The sequence below is a fragment of the Merops nubicus genome, unplaced genomic scaffold, assembly GCF_000691845.1.
Source record: "Merops nubicus isolate BGI_N331 unplaced genomic scaffold, ASM69184v1 scaffold1374, whole genome shotgun sequence".
Taxonomy (NCBI): Eukaryota; Metazoa; Chordata; class Aves; order Coraciiformes; family Meropidae; genus Merops; species Merops nubicus.
In genome coordinates, this window is record NW_008604657.1 from 67,562 (window position 1) to 92,775 (window position 25,214).

At 47.0% G+C, this 25,214-nt stretch overlaps 1 protein-coding gene across 1 annotated transcript in view; it reads right to left on the reverse strand.

Moving 5' to 3' along the window:
* Positions 1-24: 24 nt before the first annotated feature.
* The window catches only part of TBX5 (T-box 5), a 30,642-nt gene continuing 5,452 nt past the window's right edge, over positions 25-25,214 (reverse strand). Inside the window, exons 4-6 of the mRNA XM_008939062.1 lie at positions 18,222-18,313; positions 9,222-9,448; positions 25-869 (exon numbers count right to left, since the gene is read on the reverse strand). Coding sequence (XP_008937310.1) covers positions 286-869; positions 9,222-9,448; positions 18,222-18,313 — 903 coding nt within the window. The 3' untranslated portion in view covers positions 25-285. The remainder of the gene's footprint in view (positions 870-9,221; positions 9,449-18,221; positions 18,314-25,214) is intronic.

Consider the following 25,214-nt stretch of genomic DNA (forward strand, 5'->3'; position numbering starts at 1 on the left):
GAAACAAAAGAAAAAAAAAGGAGGGGGAGAGGGAACAAGTCACACCGAGGCCGATGGTTATTTCATCTGTGGTTTCAATCAGTGTCCATCCCTCTCGAGTGCTATTGGTGAACATTCAGTTAAAGGAGTCTTGCAAAATACTCTCACTTTTATTATTGACAGGGTATTTTTTTTTTCCTTTCCCTTTTCCCATTTTTTTTCCTTTTTTTTTTTCTCTTTTTTTTTTTTTTTCCTTTTTCTCTTTTTCCCATGGCTAATAATCTTGCAGCTTTCCTGCCCACCTCGTTAGCTGTTCTCACTCCACTCTGGCACCATGCCCACACCGTGGACCGAGTGGTACTGATGGGGTGAAAGGGTTCGAGGCACGCCGTGGGAATACAGGAATTCTGCTGGCTGTAAGCTGCTGGGAGGGGACTGGATGCCAGTTTGAGGTCCACACTGCCGGACGATGGGTTGGTGAGAAACAGAGGTTTGGTGCTGAAACATGCTATGGGTATCTCCTATTTGGGGGGAGGTGTGATTGGCCACGCTGCCGAGCCGAGGCATCAGCGGCCCCGAGGTGAAGTGGGCAGAGAAATGCTGGTAGGGTAACCTGTCCATGGGCTGCATGGCAGACACTGTGCAACTGCTGTAGGAGGGGACGCTCGGCCACGTGTTACAGCTGATGTCTTCTAGGCTGGGCACGGGGTCCGTGGGGGGAGCGGAGCTGGCATACATACATGCTTGGCGCTGGGCTGATTCAGTCCTGTAGGAAGTGTTCAGTCCCTGCTGCTGGGGATAAGTGGACCTGTAGAAAGGATCCTCTTCTGCTGGAGAAGTTTCCATGTAGGGCTTCTTGTAGGGATGCTCGGTGGTGGAACATTCCTCATCTGCTAGGAGAAAAAAAAACCTCCTGGTAGTGAACAAGAATACTGTGCCCTCGGCTGAACCTCCCTCCCTGCAGTCCTGGTTTTACCAAGGCCACAGTCTGCCCAGAGCTGATCCAGCCCCTTCTCTCAGTGATGGCAGCATAAATCCAGAGCCCTTCTTTGGAACTGATCTGAATCAATCCCGCTGAAACCCAGCCTTGCACTTGGCCCTGACTGCTGGATGGGGAAAGGGGTTATCTAGGACTTAAAGAGGAAAAAATTCAAGGTTGTAAGATGCTGGAGGGATCCTGAGGCTTAGCTTGCATGGTGATACCCCTTGCACACCCCATACAGCCAAGCTCCTCATCTCCTTTCTGCTGCCAGCACTCAGACCAGAGGAGTAACATCTGCCTGAAGTCACAGTGCACCTAAGAGAGGTCCCTGCTCCCAGCCAAGAGCCTCAGAGCTGATGCTGTTAACTAGAAGCCTTTACAGTGATGAATTTTCATGATAAATGAGACAAAAATGGAGACCACAATAAAAATACCCCCAGGGGAGCATCAGCGATGGCACAGTTGAGACAATCAGATCTGAAGTTTTACAGGCACAGTCTTCAGCTGTGCCAAGGGAGCTGGGCACATAAATCCACCCAGGGCCGTGTGCTGTGTGCCGGAGCCAAGCGTGACAAAAGAGAAAAGTAAATTTCACAGCTAGAAACAACAAGGCGCAGCCTGCAGAGCCCTTTGTTTCCTGCAGCATCCCAGGCCAACAGAGGGAAGGAGATAAACAATGTAGGTGAAATCTCGAGGGTGAAGCAAAATGAAAAAATGAATATGCACTTATTTATTCATTTGCAGGGTCATCAAATGAAATCCAGCTCTGCTGGAATAGATGGCAAAGTTCCCAGGGAAGAGCACTTCACCAAGAGATTTTAAGGACAACGAGGCAAGGGAAAGGGAGCTTCTTCTGACCCGGATTAACTTTGCTTCAAGAACAAGATTTCTGGTGCAGGAAGAAAAACATCCCACTGTGCTTAAAGCCCTCTTGTCTGTGCCCTTTCAACAGGGGTAAAATTTGGAAGAATACCACCCCAAAAAATGGCTCTATTCGATTTTTTTTTCTACCAACGCATTTTGAGCTGCAATCTTTTCACCCCCAAAACACAACGTTAAAAAAAATCCAGTTCCACAAAAAAAAAAAAAAAAAAAAAAAAAAAAAAAAAAAAAAAGGGGGGTTAAAATCATCTGACTCTCAAGAAGCACTTGCAAAAACAGAGATGTTGCTGCCGGGCTGCTCCAGCATTGGTGCCAAGGGGCACCTTCAGGAGGTGCCAGTGGGCAGTACAGGCACCTTTTGGTTCTTGTAAACACACTCATGCACATACCCTTACTGCTATAAACAGCCACGGGCTTTCTCCTGGAAGCTGCACCCACTCTGCTTGTAAAATAACCCATTACTCCCACTCAGGTGTCTACCAAGTCTCACTGAAACAACTGCTGCAGTCAAGTCTTCTTGGCCTGACAACCCCAGGAGACACCAGGTATGGAGGTTACGCACCATGGGGACTTGCCCCTTGGTGTCCTTTTTTATAGCAGCTGCCTGTAAATTCAGCTGGAAAGCCCCAGTCCTGCTTCATGCTTTCTTCCTGACAGCAGCAAAACCTGGCTCCTTAGTCCCAGCAATGCAGAGCCTTGATAATCAACTTAACAAGATATCTTCCTCCTCTGCCTTCTCTTAAATTAGGACAGAAAGTAGAATGAGCTATGGGAACAATGCAATCCCATCATTAAAATAGCAGAGAGATGCAAAAACTCTGTATCACTCTCCTTAATCCTGACCAGGTTCACTTCATGTAGCCTCCTGAAAGACAAGAGCTGGAAGCACAGGTTTAAACTCCCTCCTAAACGTGAGTCTATCCCAGGAGGAACAGCTGGAAGAAGAGCTTGAGCTCTTCTTTTACAGACAGCCTAAAAGTTTTGGATCCCTAACCCACCACTGAGTAATAAGAACACGAGGGTGGAAAAACAAAGTCTTGTAAAATGAAGCATTGTTCTGCTAATAAAGTTTTCAGCATTAAACCGCATTACTCTGCTGGCATCAGAAATCATTGGCTTGGGGTTTGACTGTTTATTTTATTTTTATTTTTTTTTTAAAATACACAACACAAACCAGTCAAACTCTGTTTTTTTCCGTTGTGTAAAAATGTGCCTGACTTACAACCTGAGGCTGCTGATTTTTCCATGGAGCCCAGACGTTCCCCTGCCAGCCCCAGCCCAGCCAGGCGGAGCTGCAGCCCCACGGGTCAGCTTCCAGAATTCATTGCAGGTGAAGAAAGAAAAACAAAAACAACCAGGATTTCAGTGGAAAACTCTATAGGTCCCCTCTCTTCCTCTGTGAGATCTCATCATGGCTCTGCTGGCCACTCTAGAGGCGTTGATGTCATATGTGGAAAGGGCACAGTCACTCCAGATTTTGAGGACCCATCTCCAAAGAGCAGATAGCACCTAGTGAAGGATGACCCTACCCTAATAACTTCTGCCTGTCCTCTGGCCCCTCTTCCTGGTGGTTTTCCCATCCACGTAGCCCCAAAGCACTGGAGAGGGAAGAGAACTGTCTATCTTCATCATCAGCTGGGATGATGAAGACCACAGATCCTCATCTGGTGCCAGCTGATGAATTTATACTGCTCCAGGCTCTCTGATCTGGCATTATCCTACCACTCCTCACAGAGGACACCAGAGCCAGCACAGAGCAGGTGAAGTGCTTCCCCATGGTGTGTGGAGCAGGTCTGGGGTTGGAAAGTGGACATCTTCAAGTAGGAGAACAGAGAAAGGAGGACAAGTTAAACATCTCCCACGCAGTGCTGAAGACTGCAGTTTAAATTTATCCTCACCTCTGGAGCCTGGACAGTCCGTCTCAAGGCCATAATCCTCTACCTGAAGGTCCTCTCACCTCCCCAGCATCAACAGGACATAGGAGATAACTGTCTGGTCAGCTCTGGGTTTGATTCTTGATGGGGTTCCCTGGTAGCAATTCACTGTCTGTTCCTGTTGCCACTGAGCCCTAGGAGGTGCTGGGCACCTCTGGGAGATGCTGGGTACCTCGGGGAGATGCTGACCATCTTTTCTTGCTATTCTTGGAAGCCAAAGGTGGCAACCAGCTCTTGTGACCAGCCCCTTGACACTGCAGAAACCTCAAAAAGCGAAAGGTTCTGCCAAGCAGGAGAAGCTGCCAGCACTTGGGAGAAGCTGCTCCGAAGTGGATCCAAGGAAAACGGAGCCTGCAGAATGGGGTGGAAACTGGCTCCCTCACAAGGAATTTGATGATCTATCTAATGAAGGAGTGAGAGCGAGAGCAAAAGCAGTTCCAAGATATCCGGTATTTACTACTTCCAGCTGGGTTGTAAATACCACACAAATGGCTTTTTAAATGGAATTTTCCCAATTCCAAGATTAGGGCCATCCAGAACGAAATGCAAACATGTAAAATCTCTAGACTTCAGGGTGCCCTGAACCTAAATCTCTGGATTTTAGGGCACTCTGGACCCAAATCTTGCCCCGGTGTAAATCAGGAGAGCTCCTTTCCAATTTGTGACAATCAGCTCCCTGGGACAGAGGACAATGAAGAATTAGACCCAACTGGTTTGGTTTTCAAAGCTTGCTCACACTTGCAGGGCATTACAGTAGGTTCTTCCCAACTTTGTGAGGGAGACACAATGGGTCATTATCACTAATGCTGTTGTTTTATCCGGTCTGGTTTCTAGAATAAATCTAGCATGAGCCTGAACAGCCAATATCAGCTTGCAAGACTGAGAAGGGTTGTCAAAGAAGTAAAGAAAAAGGCAGATTCCATCAAAATGAACATCCCTAAACAAGGCAAGCATCCTAGAGCATGAAACCAATGCTGGCTGCTTCCCTGTCCTAGGTTTAGCTCGCTGGGCATGGTGGCAGTTGCAGGGTCTGCAGTGTGGCCGTGTTGCACTGTGGGGGAACATGACAGAAAGGGTCGTGGAGCAGAGACATTCCAACACCAAAACCTGGAACCTCTTCCAGAGGCAGGGAGTTGCCAACACTGCACAGGAGGCACCTCCTGATGGGAGAGGGGGATGCCTCTACAAAGCCACTGGAACGACAGTACCACAAGCAGCGTGGGCTGCGTGGAAAAAGCTGGGTTCACACCAGCCCCCTGAATATCTCCCCACCAAGCACCAGCAGCCACCTTGCTCTAGGCTCCATTGCATCTATTCAAGCTGCAAACACCTCTGGCTGCAGCGTAGTGCGAGCCTTGGCCGACTCCTTGCATCTCCTAACATCAGCAGGGTGAACAGCACGGCCTCCAAAAAGACATCCCATACTTGACTTTTGTCCTACAGGTTCTCCGAGTGGAAGAAAAGCTGGGTGGGGCGAGGGAGAAATCAGTTCAGTCAACAAAGAGGTCTGTTGTAGAGGAGAAGGGGCAATGGCACTGCTGTATCTCCACCGACCTCAGCAGAGCAGGAAGGAGATGAAAGATCTATTTCTCCCCAGGGTCAGGAGCATGTCCACGCTAGGTGGCTGAAGGATACGGTCCTCGCTGGTTGGAGCCAGTGCATTCTGCCACATCCCTCTTGTCCCTCAGAGTGCCAACATGACAACTTTTATAACCTCCCCAGGGAGAGGCTGTTCCAGTCGCCTCCTGTTCAGCATCACAAGCATCCCAGAAATCTGCCAAGCGGTTGAGATTGTGTAAGGCTGGGAGGGAGCAGAGGTTTAGAGGGATGGCTTTTTAGTTTACAGGAAATCTGAGGGAGAGGATAACACCAGGGAAAACAAGCCCCAGTTGCCCTAATTGAGATGTGGGGCTAAAATGAAAGACAGAAAGTAAGCTGTCTGCTGGTAAGTCCTTTTGGGCTTCTCCAAGCACAACAATAAGAGAGGGAGATGTGGAAAACAACTAGAGAAAAGGCAAAGCTCTAACTGGTCATTGCTTCAGCCTAAAAATCCACATGAAGAACCGAGGCCAGTCCTTGGTAGGACATAGGATTGGAGTTAACCCATCCTCTCAAGAGCAGTGACTTTGTGAAATGCCACAAGCAATGTCAATGTGGAGCTGGGGTAGAACGTAGGGTGATTCTCACCTTGAGGACTGCCATTCCCCAGCATCTTCAGAAGGTGCTTGGAGCAGCAACCCAGTTGCATCACGCTGGGGTCATTCCCAGTACTGCGAGCCAGTGCTCCCACCTGTGCACCAGGAATTGCCAGATTTGGGGCTCTGGGATGCGTCCTTCCTTCCCTTCTCACCCAGAAGAGCATCACCTCCCAGAAGCAGAGGAGCCTTCAGAGATAACATCCCCTCACAGCCCTGCTCCTCTCCCCTAATGCAACTCCATATCAGATCTCTAGAGGGAATCCATCTTGACTTGACAGCTAAGAACAACACTGTCAACCGAAGAGCTAAATCTTTGTCTTAGGTCACCAAGGAAGTAGAAGTTGAATAAGGGGCCTCCGAGTTGCTCGAATAAAGACTTATTCTTAACTGAGCCCAGACCAAGACTTGACCTCCTGATTAAAAAGGATACAGAGAAACATCATGAGATGTCAAAGCTGGAAGAAGGCGTATCTGGGAGACTATCTTGGAAAAGAGTGGTGGTGTTTGCTACAGAAGATACAGGCACCAGCTGGTCTCCAAGCCAGCTGAACTGCCCTCTGCCCCTGCAAGCACTTATCCATAACCACAGCCTTGAGGAAAGGAAATAACCCGCTTGAGATAAAGTCTAAACTGACTGAAGAGGAGTCAGTGGTTGTGGAGTGGATGATCCAAGAAAATCAATAAAACTTCCTAGCCAGAATATGGACAGAGGTGCATAAGGTGTGAGCACACCCATGTCCTCTCAGATGGTGAGGCTGGCTGAAAGTTATGCAGAAAAGTAGGAAAGCAGGAGAGCTGAGAGGGAAAGCTTAAAATTACACCTAGGAGAGGTCAGAAAAGGAGGAAAAAGAGCAGTATGCTAGGTAAGGTTATTTCCCCAAGCTCAATAAAGACCCTTGCTCAGCACTAGAGGAAAGTACCACGCTCTGCCTGAGTTAGAGACGAAACCCTGGATCACGTTGTGATTTATCTGAGGAGAACTGCTCATCTCTAGTGACTTTTTTAATTAGTTTCACTTTGCAAAGAGCTGCTTGGCAGCTTACGTTGGCTCTCTGTTTCCCATTAACTTTGTATTTCTTTTCTTTAAGCCCTGGTGGCTGTTTTTGATTTACTAGATGCATGGGGAGGGGGGAAAAAGGCACAGGGAGGAGAGCAGAGACTCCAGCTCCTGAGACAGCTTCACGGAAGAAGCCAGTGGTATCGGGCAGGACACTGCTTCTCTTTGATTAAAGCATTTGGCGGCTTTGATAAAAGGCCCTTAACTGCTTGTGCTACTCAAGTCATCATAGAGATAATGAGGGGCCAGCAGCCCCAGAGACAAGGACTCCCTTTGCCAGTCTCCTGCACTTTTCCAAGGGCCACGCAGGCCAAAAGGGGCCAGGGAGCTTATTACAGGGCAGATAGTCGTCTCTTTTGTGACAATAAGAGGAAGTGAGATAATTGGGGGATTGAGGGAAACCACCCATGGAGACACCACTTAGCGGGAATCCCAAAACTGGAAGGAAACCTCTGTTGATTCCTTATCGTGTTACAATGTGGAGGGGAATGATGAATTGCCCTGCGGTGTGGGGACACGCAGCAGTCACAGATTGTCCAAAGGGCTCGTTGCCATTCGGGCTAGCTTGTTTGGGTTGGGTTTTGCAAAGGGGAAGAGCAGCGCTGAGAGCTCAGCTCCCAGGGCAAAGGGGCAGCGAGGATGGATTGCAGGCTGAGGGACACCAAGGGCCAACGAGATCTGCTTTTCCATCACCAGCACTGGAGCTTTGCAGCAGCAGTGGTGTCCCAGCACCTCACACCCACTGCCCTACACCAGCACGGGGGTGGTGAGGCCCATACTCCCCACCTCTGACCTTAGGGGACACCCTGGGAGGCCACAGCAACTCCTTATGCCCTACCTCACAGCTAGCTCAAGTGTAGCCTCACCAGTTTCCAACCACAGCTCTGACACAGGAGGGCTGCCTGGTCAGCTGGAGGGGTCAGAACACCATGCCTCTCTTTTCCACTCTTAGGCTCAGTCTTAGGAAAACATTAAGACTTCTCAACTTTTTGTTCCACACATCCATGAGTACACACCACACGTGCTGTTACAACCTCCAGGGGATTCGCCGAGGATGGAGGAGAGATTCCCAGTGCCCTCCTGCCTCATCTGCCAGCACTTCCCAGCACCCATTACCTTGGACTGTGCATCTACACGGCACATCCCACTGCCCCAGGGGTTATGTTGCTAAAAATAATGACATGTGGCTGGCTGATAGGACTGTGCAGGGAAGCAGGAAGGGATCTGCTGTGGGAAGAGTCTACCAAGCTGGAGAAATCCTTGGTGCATTCAAATGCCACGGTACATGCTGACTCCATTTAGCTTTTCCCATGCAACACAGACTAAGTCCTGAGAAAGGGGAACAGGGGGAGGCAGTAACCATCTCCTGCCCACCCCAGAGCATTGCATCCAGCCCTGGAAATTCCCCCTTTTCTTCCGAGTGTCTTGGGTGGGGCTCATCTGAGGCTTTTTGTTATCTCAGCCCTGCGTGTGTTTCTGCATCTGGGCATTCCCATTGCTTTGGGAGAGGAAGGGAGAGACTGCAAAGCGCTCGCCCCCGCCCGAGAACAATTATCCCATCGATATCATGGGGCTCTTCACGCCAGGACGAGCCGAGCAGTCAGTGTAAAGCCCTCACAGTTTGAGCCCTCAAGCTCTGTCAAAGCAGGTCAGTCACACCAGAGGGGAAGGAACATGGATATCATGATTTTCAATCCCATGCCCTGATCATTAGGCCGAGCATTTAAGTGGAACTGCTTTCTGCAGACAGACAACTGGCTCCCAACTACGAGACTCTGAGTTGAAAACTGGGCAAAATCCAAGCTGTCAAGGTGTCTCCACTTGGAGATTGACCCCGTCTGAGGGGCTATGGAGACAGATAAGTCATCTTTATCTCCAGCACCAGCTGTCTTACTGAATGTGGATTCAACGTGGGTGAAAGGTACCAGCCAACCCTCCAAAGAGCTCGCTCACAACCCAGCAGCAGAGAAGGACTTTTAGGCTAACACTGCTGAGAGGAGTTTCCCAGCCCAGCCTGGGGCAGCTGCCCACCTCCAGCACACAACCCCCATCCCTCACTCATCCTCGAGCATCACCACAAAGCAAGTTGGGGCTGTCCAGCCCGCGGGCAAGGGGCAACCTCAGAAAACAACGCTGGTGGTCCCGTGAGGAAGGGGAGAGTCCCAAGCAGGGAGCAGCCAAGGTCTGACCTTTTCTCTTGGTGCAGTGGTAGATCTGGCTGTGCTCCTGGGAGATGGGGTAGGGGTTGGCAGGCGGCAGCAGGTCCTGGGAGGTGCTCGACACTCCGTTCTCACACTGGTACTGGGAGCCCAGGTTGGAGGAGGCAGAAAGGACCCTGGTCTCACCGCTGAAGGGACTGTGATTCGAGGACACTTTTTGTCTCACCGTGCTCCTGGGAACAACTGGGTACTCCTTACTAAAAGCAAAGAAATACAACAAGAAAACAAAGCAGAAAAGCAAATCAATTAATAATAAGAGTGGATTAATAAATGAAAGCAGCACATTAGTATCCTGGTGCTTGTTTAGACTTTCAGGGAAACAGAAACCTCACTCACAGCCTCGTCACACTTTATCCATGCAGCACTCTATTTCACTTTCCTTTTTATATCTTCCCCTTTAAATTCATGCCTCTTCCACCACAACAGCTATTTTACACCCATACATAAAATAAATGTAGTTATAGTAAAATTCAGAAATTGATATTTAGCTATTACTATAGCATTTATAAATTATATACTATTTATATTGTATATAAACATCCACATGCTTGTAAATAAAAACCAAGCTGACTGGGAGATGTATTCAATATTTAGGTCAATTTTTTCCTCTTATGCCAGTTGTCCCCCTTCCTTTTCCCCAGGGTCTGCCAGCCTGGTTGTCCTGGAAGGGTGAGCCCTGGACCAGAGAAGAAGCTCCACTCAGAAAAAGAGAAATAAATCAAGAAGCTCCACTCAGAGAAATAAATCAATCACCAGGATCTGATGGACGCCAGAGCCACACGCCGCAGCGGAGCCAGGCTGGGAGGGTGAGCTCTGATGGAAAGTCTGCTTTGTTCCCTTGCTCTGAAATCTGGTTTGAAGTAGGGATGCTTTGCCAACACTGGCTGGAAATCCCCTCTCCTACAAGACCCTGCAGTGTGTTTTGGAGACATTTCTCCAAGCCCATCAGCAGCGTGGCTGGGCAAGATTATTCCTGCTCTGCAGAGGGTGGAATTGAGAGCTAGTCAGGCGTTTCAGAGACATCTGCCTCCAAGGCATCTGGGTGCTTCCTGAACCCAAGGACTTTCTGAGATGTGTAAAGATCAGGCAGTACAGCAGCACATCACAAGTGCCACCAGCCTCAGAGTAGCCTTAAACCAGAGTCCAGATTTCAACACAAGCTATAATCATTTGACCAAGATAGCTTTGAGTTGCCCTACTCATCTGCTGGAGCAAGGGCAGGTCCTTAGATCCCATCAACATGCTCACCTGACCATTTGCATGTGGAGGAGGAGCTCTGAATCTCCAACTAAACCCCTTAGAGAGGGCCTATCACTGTAGCAACTTGGAACTTATTTCTAAAATTTAACAATACCAATTACATAAACCTACTCACAACAGGGAGCTTTCATCCAAACCACTGCCGTGGTGGCTGCCAGAAACATCAGCAACAGAGCTCTCATGGAGGGGAAACTCACCCAGGAGCTCAAAACCAAATAAATGCATCTCTCATTGTGCCACAAAAGCTTTCCAAACCCCGGGCACCGGTGGCTTGCCAAGGAGAGCTTATTCCAAAGGTGGGGTTTCTTCCCCTGGAAGCCCAGCAGCTCCTGCCAGCAGGAGCATGGCTTTCCAACCACTTGGACTGGCTGACCAGGCAGCGTTTTCCCAGAGCTGAAGTCCAGGCTGTGCATGAGGAACAAAAGACAGATGGACTGGGAGGAAGCAAAGACTTATCCCTCAGATATGCAAGACAGCAATGGATGCCAGGGTGTGTGGTTGGCTTCAGAGGACCTCTTTGCCTCTGGTCAGCCAGTACTAGCATTTCTACCCCACGAGCCCTTGCTGGAGGGCAGCATCTGAGGCTTTTCAGGAAGAGCAAGAGCTATGGCCTTCAGTCCTCATGGGTGACCATTGGATCTTCTAGGTTCTAGGGGATGTCCAAGTCCTCCCAGGACACAGTTTTGAGTTGCCTGCTCCTGTCACATTCCACCTCATAGAAGTAGTACCAGCATGACACCCTAAGCTGCAACACCACTGTGGTTCCCTTCCAAGCAGACAATCCACAGGGACTTTGCCCTTAGCTCTCCTCCCTGCTGAGAGGCTGCTGCATGGGTTGGTTTGTTCCTTATTCCTCAGCTCCACCACAACCAATACTCAGTCCCCCAAGGACCGTGGTGTTCTCTGGGAGACACTGCATGAGCAAGGAGTCAGGCTGGAGAGAGAACAGGTTGGAGACACTGAATTTCCAAACAGCAGTTCCCAGGAGGTATTGCAGCCACTTCTTTCCAGACTGAAATATTTCCATTTCAGTCAAAACATGTTGGGTGCTATTTTTGCCAGAAAATCAACTATTTGAGGAGGGAGAGGAAGGAAAGTATTTTCTAACTAAATATCTAAAATATTCTTTCACTTTGCCATTTTTCTTTTCACTAAAGGCAGTTATCTCTGTTTTTCTACCTTTTTCTTCCATATAGGAGCTGAGTTCTAACAAAGAGATATCTTTGATGCCTTGTAAACCAAGTCAGCTCAAAACATTTAGACTGTTCCCTGAGCCCATCCAACATGAGCTGTGCACAGCTACCATTTTAGTTTGTCCTTCAATCCTTAAAAATGGATCCAATTCTTTTTCTTTTTATTTTTTTTAGTGCCTAAAAGTCACTATTCCCAAAATAGCTGGTTGTAATCCTGGGCCACGGTTTAATGGAATGAAAGGTTTTGTTCACTGCTGGCATGTAGTGACCGTAGTGTCCAGAAATGTTGCTGTCCAAAAAAATTGTGGTGAAGCAGGAAGGGAAAAAAAAAAAAAAGTGTTAAAAGCTTGACTTACACAGGCAGTATAGGAAATTATCCACCCAGCAAGGAAAAGATTGTTGCTCCTGGGCCAGAATGTGAGTTAGGGTGTTAATGGGCTACATTTTTTCATCATTTAAAATTGTAAAATTAGGGAAAAAAAAAAATTAAAGTCGGTTGAGGAATGAGTTTACAAGGAAGGAAGCTGTCACTTGTCTATTTAAAGTCTGTTGGAGGCTAAAGATGAGTATTCAGTGACTCCCACCTGGCTAGGTGTTTCCCAGAGCTGTAGGGTGGGACATCAGCTCTGTGTCATCATTTCCCAATGATGAACTCTTCAGAGTTCACCACATAACCCTGACCCTACAGCTCAGGTCTTACAAGTGAATCCTTCCTGCGTTTCCTGAGCACTTCCACCCAGCTCAGACCTCTGCCAGGTGGAATCAGCAAACTTGGTCTCATTTTCCCTCCTGACATCTTCCCCCTCTCCTGGCCAAGTGACGCTTTCACCATGGAGCTCTGGAAGGTCACTTCCACAAATTCCAATCTAGCAAAGAACTCAAAGGAGCAAATTCAAGGTTTTGTAATCTCAGAGCTGAAAACCTCGTTGGCCTCTACAAACTAATAAGAATGATGGAAAAATTAGAGACAAAGACCTTCACAGGGTGACATCCACTCCACTTCCTTGCTCATCACTCTGCTGTAAGAGAGTAATAATTTTCAATGTATTTTCAGGTACAGGCTTGAAGTTTCCTAACCTGTTACCTAATGCATAGTAACTGCAGCTGTCAGACAAAAAACTTGTTCAAAATCTTGCCAGATTTTAACCCCTCCTTGGTCAGTCTCTACAGAAGGGCAGATGTTTGCCACCCTATCAGCCTTGTCCCCTCCACAACTCAGCACCCATGGATACAGTGGTGCAGAACCCAACCCTGATTCCAGATGTGCAAATATAACTCAAAGGCATTTGGGTTTGTATTTCCCAGACAAACAATTGTTGTCCTTCCTGCTGAGACTCAAGAGTAGGAAACAAATGGAAGTCAGCCATCACAGATATAGAAAGAGGAAGTGGAAAATAAAGGGACTGGAATAAATATACCATCTCCCAGGAAATAAATAAACCAGAAAACAATTGTCAGTTGTCAATGTGCATTCATTTCAGCTTATTTCCAGCACATTGAAATGAAATTGAACCACTCTCAAGAGACTGTCTGGGAAGTCTAAACTGGATAAACTACAGAAGGAAAGGACTTGGTAGGAGGGGAACTGCTGCTTTCTTCCTTCAGTTTTACCTCCAGGTCAAATATGAGCTCTCTGCACGGGCACTGCAGGCCAGCCCCACAGAAAATAGTGCTCCAGACTGGATGTCCAGTACCATAAGTCAAAACACTCACTGAGAAATATGGGAGACTCTTCACTGCACCATTCTCCACCGATTTATCACGTCCTGACCTTCTTGCAAGAATGGGGCCAATATCACTGGCTTGGGTGCCAACCACCAGTGCTTCCATCACTCATCTGAGCACTGCAGACCAAAGAGATCACTGCAACAAACCCAAGAGCCAGCAGCAAAAAGAACCAGCTAGAGATCTGGACCTGTCATTATCAGGTAGATAAAAAGCTGGATTCCTGCAGACAGATACCACTGCTCACTTCGAAGTAAGAGAAGGAACATGAGAAGAGGTGAAGGATGGATGTTGGCCAGAGACATCAACATCATTCCTTCCTGCTGGGCTGAGTTTCTGCTGGCCAGATCCCCCAGAGAAGGGACAAGGGAGGAAACTGCAGCTACCCTGTGTTTCTTGAGTGAAATTTCTCACTTTAAAAGAGTTGTGGAAACCCTCCAGTGTAACCTGTAGAGCCTTACTTCAGATTTCATCTGAATTCCATCAAATTCTATAGAAGATAGTTCGAGCCCACAGCTTCCACTGTGGCTTTGACCAGGAAAATTTCCTTGGGGACATTTGCTAGAAGAAAGCAACATCTCTCCAACAGATGTTACAGCTTTAAGTCTCACACTGAAAACATTTCAGACAGCATGTGTGGCTCTTGGGAGATTTCAGTGACAGGACATGGGAAATGAAAGGGGATGTAAAGGTGTCATGAGAAGATGCAAGAAGAGCAAGGTCATCTGCACTGGACCAAGACCTGCTTGTGCTAGACAGACCAACATGATGTTAGCATGCCAAGGTGGACATTTTGGAGCTTAGAAGCTCATCCATTTATTCTACTGGCACCCCAAAATTCACCATTGTCTCTGTTATGCCAGCTCTAAGTCATGTCCTTTGCATCTGGCCCAGTTTCTGAGCTCAGTTACACCAGGAAATCTTTGGAATAATTTCTTTGGAGCCAGCAAGATGCCTGTGGATTAATGCCAAAGGCAGCAAACCATGGCTCATGTTCTTTAACAGAGAAAACATACATAAGGTCAAACTACACTGCCACTCTTCTTGGTCAAGTGGATCTTTCTGGATCTTTGTCTCCCTTTGAAAGGACCCAGGATACCCGTCAAGGGAGCTAAGAGCCACCCTTTCACATAATCATCTTTCCTCTCAAAAGCTTTCCCAATAAGAAGCTTCAAGGACTAATTGCATTAATTTAAATGAGCAATAACTAGGGCCTGAGACTTCCAGAAGCTCTTCAGCACCCATAATAACCACTCAAGACAATGGGAGCTGCAGATGATTAGCAGAAATTGGTTAAAGGGCTTAATAGGATTGCTCTTTCACAGTGCTCTAGCCCCAGACCTACGCTTCTCCCATGCTGTCTTTTGGCAGTCACAGATTAAAGAAAAAGCCCAAACCTAAAAGCTACTACTTGCAACCCCCAAAAACCACCCAATAGTCCTGGTGTGTTAGTACAGCTCCATTGGCTCACAGGCATTGCATGGGGAATTTTAAGGGCAAAGTCCTACACTGGCTTCTGCAATGATTTCTGATGTGCATTTTGCTCTTGCTCCCCACACCAAATTCCCCTCGGCACAAGCAGAAGTTCTGAGTGGAGACAAAAGGACTTTTTGCAGTACAGAGGGGCAAGAAATCCAAAAGGAATACTTGGCCTAAAATCCCCAGCATCACAACTACATCATTTTAACCTGATTTATATTTTTCAGTTCCAGCATGGCCACAGGACACAGATGCAGTACAACTCACATCCCTCTACATATTTTCCTCTGGTGTGTTTTCCTCTTCTCTTCTTTTTTTAATCAAGGAAATAACAGACCTGATCCAATGCTCAGAAAATTGAAAACCTTAAAAAAAAAAAAAATCTCTTCTCCCGAAGCACTCATTCTGTCAAAGAAACTGTTAAAGGGGTCCCATGTGTATCAGGAAAGGAAGGTGGTGGAGGCAGATGAATTTTGTTCATGGGAATTTAGATCTCTCTGGAGCTCCTGGCTGTTGTTTTTGAATGAAATCATCTGCTGCTGAAAGGCTCAAAATCACTACTGAATTAAGTTTTCTACCTGGACAGACTTATTAACTTTTCTTCTGGGAAACAGGAGGAGAAAACCCAATGTGGAAGCCTTACAAAGGAGAAAGCCACAGAGAGGGGTGGACACGCCAAGACATCCCCATCCACACTGCAAATCTCCTGTCCCCTGAGGCCGCTTAGACCAACGTGTTCAGCCAGAGCACACAAAAGCAGGCAGAGATGGAGGAAGAGTCCTCAATGAGCCCCTCAAGCCCTCACACTGAGCTCACCCTTGGCACTGGAAGTCGTCTTTCTTCCCCAATTCATCTTCCTTCTTCACAGTCCCTACCAAGAGGAAGGTGCTCAATGGAGGAATCATCAAGCCAGGTCTCCACCAGCACCTAGACCTACTTCTACTTCACCACGCTGCAAGACCATAATTAGACATCACTCCCCTAAAGCCACAACAGACTTAGTTGTACCTCCTAGATGGGTCCATCACTGGGAAACAACTCCACTATATGGGCACACACATTTATATATTAAAATATTATCTCAATAGATATTTAATCATAATTTAATACATATATAAATCCTGATAAACCCACAAAGGTAGCTCATACTTCTTTAACATAATCCTGAATGGTTCTTTATCTTATAGATGCAATTTATTTTTTTTTATGTATGGCTTATTTTATATACGTTTTCATATATTTTTATACGTGATTTTGTATATGTTCATATATGTACATAAAAAAAACACAAAAGTGTGCACATATTTGTCTAACATTTTCAACCCTGAATGGGTCTTTATTTCCCTATAATACTCTTATCCTGCTCTTCCTTGAAAAAAAACCCTACTTTTTTTTGTAAAAGTACACAGTGGTTTGTATGCTATCAGCACAGAGGATAAGTTATTAAGGAAGCAAGCATCAGAAATTATCCTGGAAAGCCAACACTGTGGATTTTAACCCTTTCAACCCTGTCAGGTCTGAGTGGGTGTATTTATATATTTCAAGTGTTTCTGCTCACTGTATCACCAACTACGACCGCAAGCCAGCATAAAAATGCCAGGCAATTTTTAGCACGAGCTCAGCATGGCTCCATGCCATGCTCTTCATATGGCATGAAGCCCTTCAAATGGTCGTCACTGTTTTACCTCCTCCATCCCACTCAAAAAAAAATACCCACAACGAATGTCCACCTTCAAATCTTTCCGTTGACTGCAATGAAAGGGTAGTTTAGCAGCAAAAACGTGCGTGGGGCATCGTTACTCAAGTTCCAGAAGAGGTTGGGAGGTTGGCATGGGAGGATGGGAGGCGGGGAAACTATTTCAAGTGGTAGAGCACCCATAAATAAATAAATATTGACATATCATGCCAGGATTTGTGCTGTCCTTGGAAAGGGCAGGCAGGGAACACAGGGTACATTCAGAAGACCGCAGAGATGATTTAGATTGAGAAGAGTGAGTGTTATATGTACATTTTACATATATATATATATATATATGGGCTTTTCTAGGTCTGAGCCTGAAAACGTTTGTAGACAAGGAGTACATTTGCCCATTTGAGCAGGGTTATGGGTGCAAGCCCTTGCAGGATTACAGGCATCGTTTGCTGCCCACCAGCACAGTTTGCAGAGTTATGGAGAGCCACGCTCAGATCACCAGCTATGGTGAGAAGAGACTCCTGCATCTGCACCAACATCTACGCTCCAGCCTGCAGTGACCAGCTACAGCTCCTGCCCATCTGCTGAGTCCCTCCCAGCAGCCCTCCATTGAAACCCAGCTCTGCTGGTCCCAGAGAATAAAAGATCTGAGTCACTCTTGCCCTCCTGGATGGAAAATGCTATATTGAGCATCTACATCTCTCTTAGACATAATCATGGGTATGGCACCGTTCCCGCAGAACGTTTGCACCAGGAAGCAACCTGACACATGGACAAAGTTCCAAGTGAAGTGAAAGGCATGAAGTTAATTACTGGCAGGAGCTGACATTTAGAAAAGGACTTGAAACGGGATTTTTAAACAGGTTTTAGGCTTGAGTTTCAGCTTAAGTACTTGCATCCAAAACCAAGATTCAAAAAGACCTCTTCAGCCACCTGGCCCTAGAGATCCCAACGTTTTCTAATACCTTCCTTTTTCAACCTGAAACCACCACGTCTATGCTCCTGCTTTGCACATCCAGAACCAACCAGGCACACACTCCCCTCCTGCCTAAGACTCTCCAAAAGCCAGAAACCAGCACAATACAGGTCTTCACACCAAGACCTACGGAGGCATCTGGAGCATCCTTAACAAATCGGCTCCCAGAACAGAGAGCTTTGTTTCTAAAGCACTGACACCTGGGAAAAGAGACACCCAACAGCTCCACTTCAGTAGAGCTTCTCTGAGCTTCTCAGGGCTAGTCCAAGGCTCTTGTTGCCTAAACAGATTTAAGCCCACGTGCAACCTCAGAGACATCTGCTTGCCACAAAACTAGAGGTTATTCTGGATGGGGACATGTCAGAAAGAAACACAAGGTCCCTGGAGCCAAGAGGACAACCCACAGGTGAGATCCTGCTCTGTAACCCAACAGTTAAGGCATTCACCTCAGAATGAGAAGTCCTGGATTTTGTCCCTAGGTCCTGATGAGATTTCAACAGCCTGATGTAAAACGCACATGCAGGCGCCAGAGAAGGACTTGCCACTAAGTCCTGGCTTAGCTTAAGCCACAGGTGACGTGCAAAGCAAAGCCCAGGTGGCTCTCGAGGTCCTGAGCTGGTGCCCACGAGGGAGGCACGTGTTACCTCTGCATCCTGGACATCCTGTGGAGCTCCATGTCGTCGCTGCCGCGGAAGCCTTTCGCAAAGGGGTTGTTCTCAATCTTTAACTGGGTGATCTGAAAGGGAGGAAATGCAACGGGTTCATCGCGAGTCCAAGGCATGGCCTGAGAGAGAAGGGATATTGTTTATTAAACCCAAGGCAAGAGGGATGTGGGGGAAAACATAGCCTCCAGGAACTCAAGTCATCCTTCAGCTCAGGCTTTGACCACTCCAGATGGGCCTTTCTCTAGATTCCTCCACCAGAAATATATCTCCTGTCAACAACCTCTCACTTCTCTCAGGTTTGTCCCATAACCAACACATGGGACCGCACACACACACATTTCTCTCTGGAGGAAATCCATTTTCTTAGAGTTATTTACTTTCTTTTTGCTGCTGGGCCAGAAAAAGCTATGACTAGAGGACCAGGGATGAAAGTCATATTGCCTGAACAAATCCCATGGAAACCAGCAAGTATTTTCTCACCAGTGTGCAGCTATGACTAAAACCTTACCTCTCAGACCCTGGACTCTCTCCCTCAGGCTGGTAACACTCACCCTTTCTGTATTTCAGAGCAGCTGAAGGTACTGCAGGTGCTCTGCATCTGACATGCTTCCCCAACCAGCCCCACACCTGTAAGCACCACATGGGCTAACTACCAAAGGTACTTGGAGAGCAACTCCACCTCTGACCATTGTGCACTGAAGGAATCTCCCCATGAATTCTAGAAGGAATTAAGAGGGATTAGTTTGCTTGCTTAGTTGGCTACTTTTAGCATCTTAAGTTTGCTGGGATGAATTCCCCTCGAATTCCTCATTTTGGTCCTCTTAAAACATCTAAGTTAAACATTTAGAAGGTGCATAACATACCCTTATCCAAAGCAACCGTGTTGCTCAAAGAGGTGCAACCTTCTCCTTCACATACCACTTCTGAGGGCTCAGGTGAGTAGGTTTGCTCAAGCCAGGGATAAGCTATGGACCAGCAAAATCCTCCAATGCCCTAATACTCAGGCAGAAGAGGCAACAGTCCTCCTTCTTCTTTCTCCATCACTGCCTGGCAGTCCAAGCCCTCAGCCAGGAGTCAGGATAACCATTTGCACTTGCCCAGGAGGAAAGACAACCCTGTGTTTGCCATTGGAAGAACTTCATGAGCTCACCACATTTTATGGTAACACTGTCCTTCCTTCCTTCCGATTGAAAGTTGGCCAAGGGGAAGGAAAGAGCTCAAGATTCATGGTGGGAGAACAGAGAGATGTTCATGTCCACCAAGCAAAGCACATGCAACTGGGCTGACCTCTTTGCCAAAATCCAAAGAGAAAAATCTGGCTCCACTAGTGTCAATAGCAAACCCAGCCAGGTGTCTACACAACCAGATTATTTTGCTATTTTCTCATCTTATAGCATATTTTTTTTTTTTTTCAGAAAGCCTTTCATTTATTTGCTGGTCTTACCTAATTCAGCTCCAAATCTCACTCAAAGACCCCATCGCCCCCTACGCTTGTTTCCATGGGGATTCCAATTAAATCAAGACCTAATTTAGTACATAAATAGGGCACAAATTTATAATTAAAAACCCTGAATAATTAGACAACCATTGTGTGTTTTTCAAAGCAAAACTGGTTCCCACTGAAGAAGTAGTGGCACTTCTCTAACAACTAATAGGCATTATTCAGCTTTTTGAACATTTCTATGCCATTTGCCTTCTGAAGCACACTAAATGCACAAGTTGTCCTCAGCAGCCCAACCCAAGGGCACTATTTGCTTGCATAAGTGAAGTCCTTCACTGAGGGAGGATTTACAGCATTGGCATCAGCACACAGATGTACAAAGGGCAGGATTCATCCCAACCTAACCGAAGGCATTTTAACCAAGGCGCTTGCACGCTGGGAACCTCATCTCCCTGCTGGAATCAGTGGAGGGAGATGGGAACTGTCAGAGAACACTGGAGCTCTGAGGTGGGTAGGCTGCCTTCATAGGTCCCCAATGCTCTCCATTCACCAGAGAAGGAGCTTGGTAGCCCCTCATTTAAGGACTTCAAATGAATGTCCTGCTTGACGAAACAAGTCCTTAATCACCCACAAAATGACAGACAAAATATCGTATGGGACCTCAGTCTTGCAAATATATTGCTTTATGGGTAGAGAAGTCCCCTAGTCCACATCAGGAATATTTTTACAAGCAAAGGTACTAAAGTATGTGCTGGTGGCAGAAAGCCCCAAGTGAAGCACGGATAACTTCAGCCTCCATCAAATTAGAGATCTGCTAGATTGAAGTTATCAGAAACCAAGGACTGCAGATGGTTTTAAATTGGTCTCAGCTCTTTAGTGGATTGCAGCAGGGGCTTTCAGAACAATGTTTCCCTAGATGATATCTCATGGCATCAGCCCTAGAGCTAAGCCAGGAAAGTCCAAGCCAGATTTAACAAAACCGTACACAACAAAACAAAACAAAACAAAACAGAGAAAAAGCTGGTGAATCTTTGCTTTAGAAAACAACCTGTGGAAGGTATTTTGTTTGGCTACTTTTTGCCTGACTTACAAACTATTTCAGAGGTGGAAAAGCAAACGAGTGGGTGGAAATAACCTTCTTCTGGATCAACTTTGCCATAGCGGAACTCTGTTTAATTGGCTGTAGCTCGCTGGGAGGAGGGGGGAAGGAAGAAAAAGCTGTTCAGAAAGTCAAATGACAATTACATCAGGAAAAATAAGAATCTATAATAAAAAAAAAAAACCATCCCTCGAGGTCCTTTAAGACAGAGTGCCCAAAACTAAATTCTATAGCACAGATTCAATAAAACTGTAGAGTTTTTCCTATTTTTTTTACAGAGGGCAAACTTCCCACCACTGATCTCTAAAGCTGCTGAGGACTCTTTTGAGATGAGAGCTTTGAAGGGTAAAACCTCCCCGATTTACACTTTTCAGGGCTTGTCTGACCCGTGGGTTCATCTTCACTGTAATGGGAAGCGACAGTTCCTGATGAAATCTCAGCGCCGCTCCTGTCTCTGGGCTAACTGACCACAAAGCACTTCTGCTGAGACATTTCCAATGGCATCTTTAGCTCCAGCATGATAAAATCTGTTTAGGTTGAGAAAAAAACACTCTACTTTTTTCTTCTTTTGCACAGCCTTGTATTTATATGGGTACTTGTGTCTACAGGCTCATGAATATTGTTATGGCCAGGGTCAAAACTGCCACTTAGTGTCATTTTGTGTCAAGCACTTGCCATAAGAAGTTTTTCCTCAGTTGCTTCTGACTTCACAAAACTTTATTAGGACTGAAATGTTCTGCACCAGGTATATGCCCTGGGTTCCATGTTGTTTGTTTATTTTGCTCCCAACCAAACTGGTCCCACGTCTCTTTGAGCACTTCTGCTAAGGGAAAACACAACACCCTGACCCTCCTGGGCTCTTCTGAACCTGTCCTAAAGGCTGAGCATTCTGGAAAAGGCACTTCACATTCTGCAAGGGGTGCTTAGGTTCTGAGCTCTTTGCTTGTGAGCATCTGCCTCACTTGGACAAAGTCAGAGGAGGGGCAACCATTCAAGTTGCCTCATTTAATGGTGAAGAGCTGAGCACTCATGGACCTCCACGTGCTGTCCCTGCCCTGCAGGTGACCACAATCCTGCTCAGTGTGGCAGAGACAGACCAGGACTATCCCTGCCACTGCTGCAGCCGGCTGTACTGGGAGCAACTGGGAAGTTTGGCTTCAAGCTTGAAAGCACAGAGCCTTTTTTCTTTTGCACTTTCACATACCCTAGGTGGAAACCAAGTCAGGGTGGAGGAGGAAGCCAAAGCAGAGAAGTGGGAAGGAAAGAAACAGATGAAGACAAGGTGCCTGCTGAGACTTTGTATATCTGGCTGGGGAGCTGGGACTCAGAGCCCAAGGTAAAGGCCAGGAGAAGGAGGGAGCTGCTGGCAGCAGGGAGAAGATGCAGAACTCAGATGCCAGTGAAGGAAATGGGAGGGACTGAGAGCTGGTCAGAGGTACTGGTGTGAGACAGAGGGGCTCATTGAGGAGGCTGTTGGCTGAACTGGGAGACAAGAAGGGAGAATAAGAAGAGACAGACCTCGCACAGTGTTGGGCTGAAGTGGAGGGAGGTGGGGGGGAGGCTGGAGAGAGATAAGGTGTCTTTGCAGGGTTTGGAGAGGGGTTCTGGATTGAAGACCAAAATGGGCTGGGGGCTGAAGGCTGCCTGAGCACCCTGTCCCTGGTGGCAGGGAGGCAGGGACAAGACTGAGGTCAAAAAGGGGAAGAAGGAGTCAGGGTTCTTTCAGAGACAGGTTGTGAAACACACAAGCCCTCTTGAAGGAAGCACTCTGCCACCAAAGCCTGGAACACAACTAAGCATTTGAAAGCAGATGTGTGAGCCCCAGAGAAGGTCAGTGAGAGGAGAAGAGCTCAGTGTGACCCCTGAGCTGCACAGACACCAGCAGTCTTGGTGATGAAGAGGAGAAACATGTTCTCACCTTGCTTAACCCCCAGGAGCCCTGCCTGCCTCAGCACTTGGAGGTTCTCCCTTTAGAGAAGGGCCTGCCCTGTGTAAGGAGAGGTGCTGCCCCTTCTATCCATGGATTTGGGAAGACATGGGGCCAATGGCCCCAAACAGGACAGGGGGAGTTTGGGGGACACAACCCTACAGGGCTGCCTTGGGGTACTGGCCTGGGTCCAGTATCTACACGGAGGTACTCCATGGGATGCCAGCCAGGCCACTAGATTGGTGGCTTCTCCTGAAGTGCTGGAGGTGGCTATCTGTAACCAAAGACAAGGAGAACTGACCTTCCAGAGCAAAACATCCCGAGCCCAAGGACCAGCCTGCCTCCAGCAGCAGCAGCTACACCTACCAAACCCTGCGAGATGCCTCAACAGAGCAGCAGAAGACCATGTGCTCAGAGGAGACACACACAGGCAGCTCTCCAGAACCTGGCAGGACGGAGCACCAGCTGACTAAGACAACTTAACCACGCTCTTTTTTAGTCCAGGGGTCTTTCTGGAGCTGGGATGAGCCTAGATATTCAGAAAGCCCACCAAGCTTGTTTCTCTGTGCCCACTGGCTACCTAGGAATGCATCAGATGAGTCTTCAACCAAGCCCTTCCTTGGTCCTCTGCCTTATTGTGATGCACGCAGCATTTCTGGGTGCCTACAGCATCCCAGTAGGGCTAATGATTCCTCAAAAGAATTTGGGCTATCAAGAATGTTAAATAACTTAGAGAAAAAAAAAAAATCATCATAAAACTGGATATCCTGAGGGGGGAAAACCAATATAAAGCTCATGTCCAGCTAAGGGGGAAAGTAGGTTGTAAAAATTAATGAGAATAATTGTTGTGAATTCTCGCTTTTGAAAGAACCCTCACGAGTGCAGAACCTTAATTATTTCTGTCTATTAGGGTTCATTTCCTGGTCCTAAGCAGAGAGCTAGTACCTAATAAATGAGAGCTAGTCACGCAATGATTTAAACTCCAGCAAAACGGTACTTAACTGGAGGGGAAGTTAATATTTGGGAATCAACCTGATTGCAAGCACCCATTGTGTAAATGGCAAGGAAATGAAGTGTGCACGTGACCTATTTTAACACCTCTCTATTTCTGGGATCTTTCTTCAGGGTTGCAGAGAGGGGAGGGGATTAGTCCACTGAGCTGCTGACAACCACACTGAAAACTTTACCAAAAACTTTCTTCGTGGCTTAAGCCTCCTTTTGAGGAGTAGGGCTGGGGAAAGGGAGATCCCAGGGTGCTTAAATATCTTTTTCTGGCTGTCTAAAGTATCCAGGGAAATAAACACAAGCCCCACCTCGGGATTGCAGCTGTGCTATGGAAATAAACTGGTGGATCTGAAATCGGGCAGGTATTTCTAGGACAGACTCAAATTCATTTGCAGGCAAGCTGTACAATTAATATTGTAATATAATGCACTTATAGCTCTTAAAGCCTAAAGCACATGCACAGATAAATTTGTGTGTATGTGTGTAAAAAATACCCCCCCAAAAAATGTGTGTATAGAAATGTGTATAAAAAATGTGTATAAAGGCTACATGTAAAATAATGTTGGTGTATAGACACTGTGGAGGATAGGAAAGTTTGTTTGAAGGATGCACAACAGGTGATGGGTGGAAGTGAATGAGAGATGGCTGTAAATGGGAAAAAATGAGTGCAGTGACAAGGAGATGAGGGGATGGACCCTCCTGGTGGAGCTCGATGCAGACCTGCACAGAGTGGTGGGACCACCATCATTTATAGCAAGGGGTAACGTAGCCCGTGGTGGTAAAATTTTCACATCGTGGTGTGAAAACACACTTTGCCAAGTGACATCTCAGCTGTGAAAGCCCAACTCAGGTTTCTGCCTGAAGAAAAGACCCCACTTGGCACTCGACCCCTCCGAGGGGTGTCACCCCTTGCGCTTAGCCAGCATCTGCAACAGCATCAGCTGTACGTCACTTCAGCCCTGGGGAGTTATTCTCCATTTGCACTGGGGCAAGCTACAAATTTTATTCCCTTCCCTGGAGGGAGATGCCATTTAGGGTAGATCATTCCCTGGTTTATTTTTACTGCTCTATCTCTCTCAATTGGGTCTTTATCTTGGGGCTACGGCCACTCTTTATTCATTCCCCCAAACGATTTGGCGCAGCCGGAAGAGGAATGCGAGTAGTGGGGGGGGAGGGGGGGGAGAGCAAAGGGAGGGATGTAAATGTATGTAAAACGTGTAAGGGGTGTGTCAAATATGTCGTGGTGTCTGCGCAGGGGTGCCTGTGTCTGCTGGGCTGGGAGAGCGTGTGTGTCTGGGGGGATTGACGCCGTTGTCAGGGCGGCTCTTTGGACAGAGGGATGCGCAGATGTCATTTCTTATCAACCAGATGTTGGTGATTTACAATCAAATATTCCTGCTCCTCCTAATATGGCAGTTTTCCCAAACTACTGTACTTAACATCTTCCTGCTCCGCTTTGGGTTTATTTGCATGATCATTTCTTTTTTTTTTTTTTTTTTT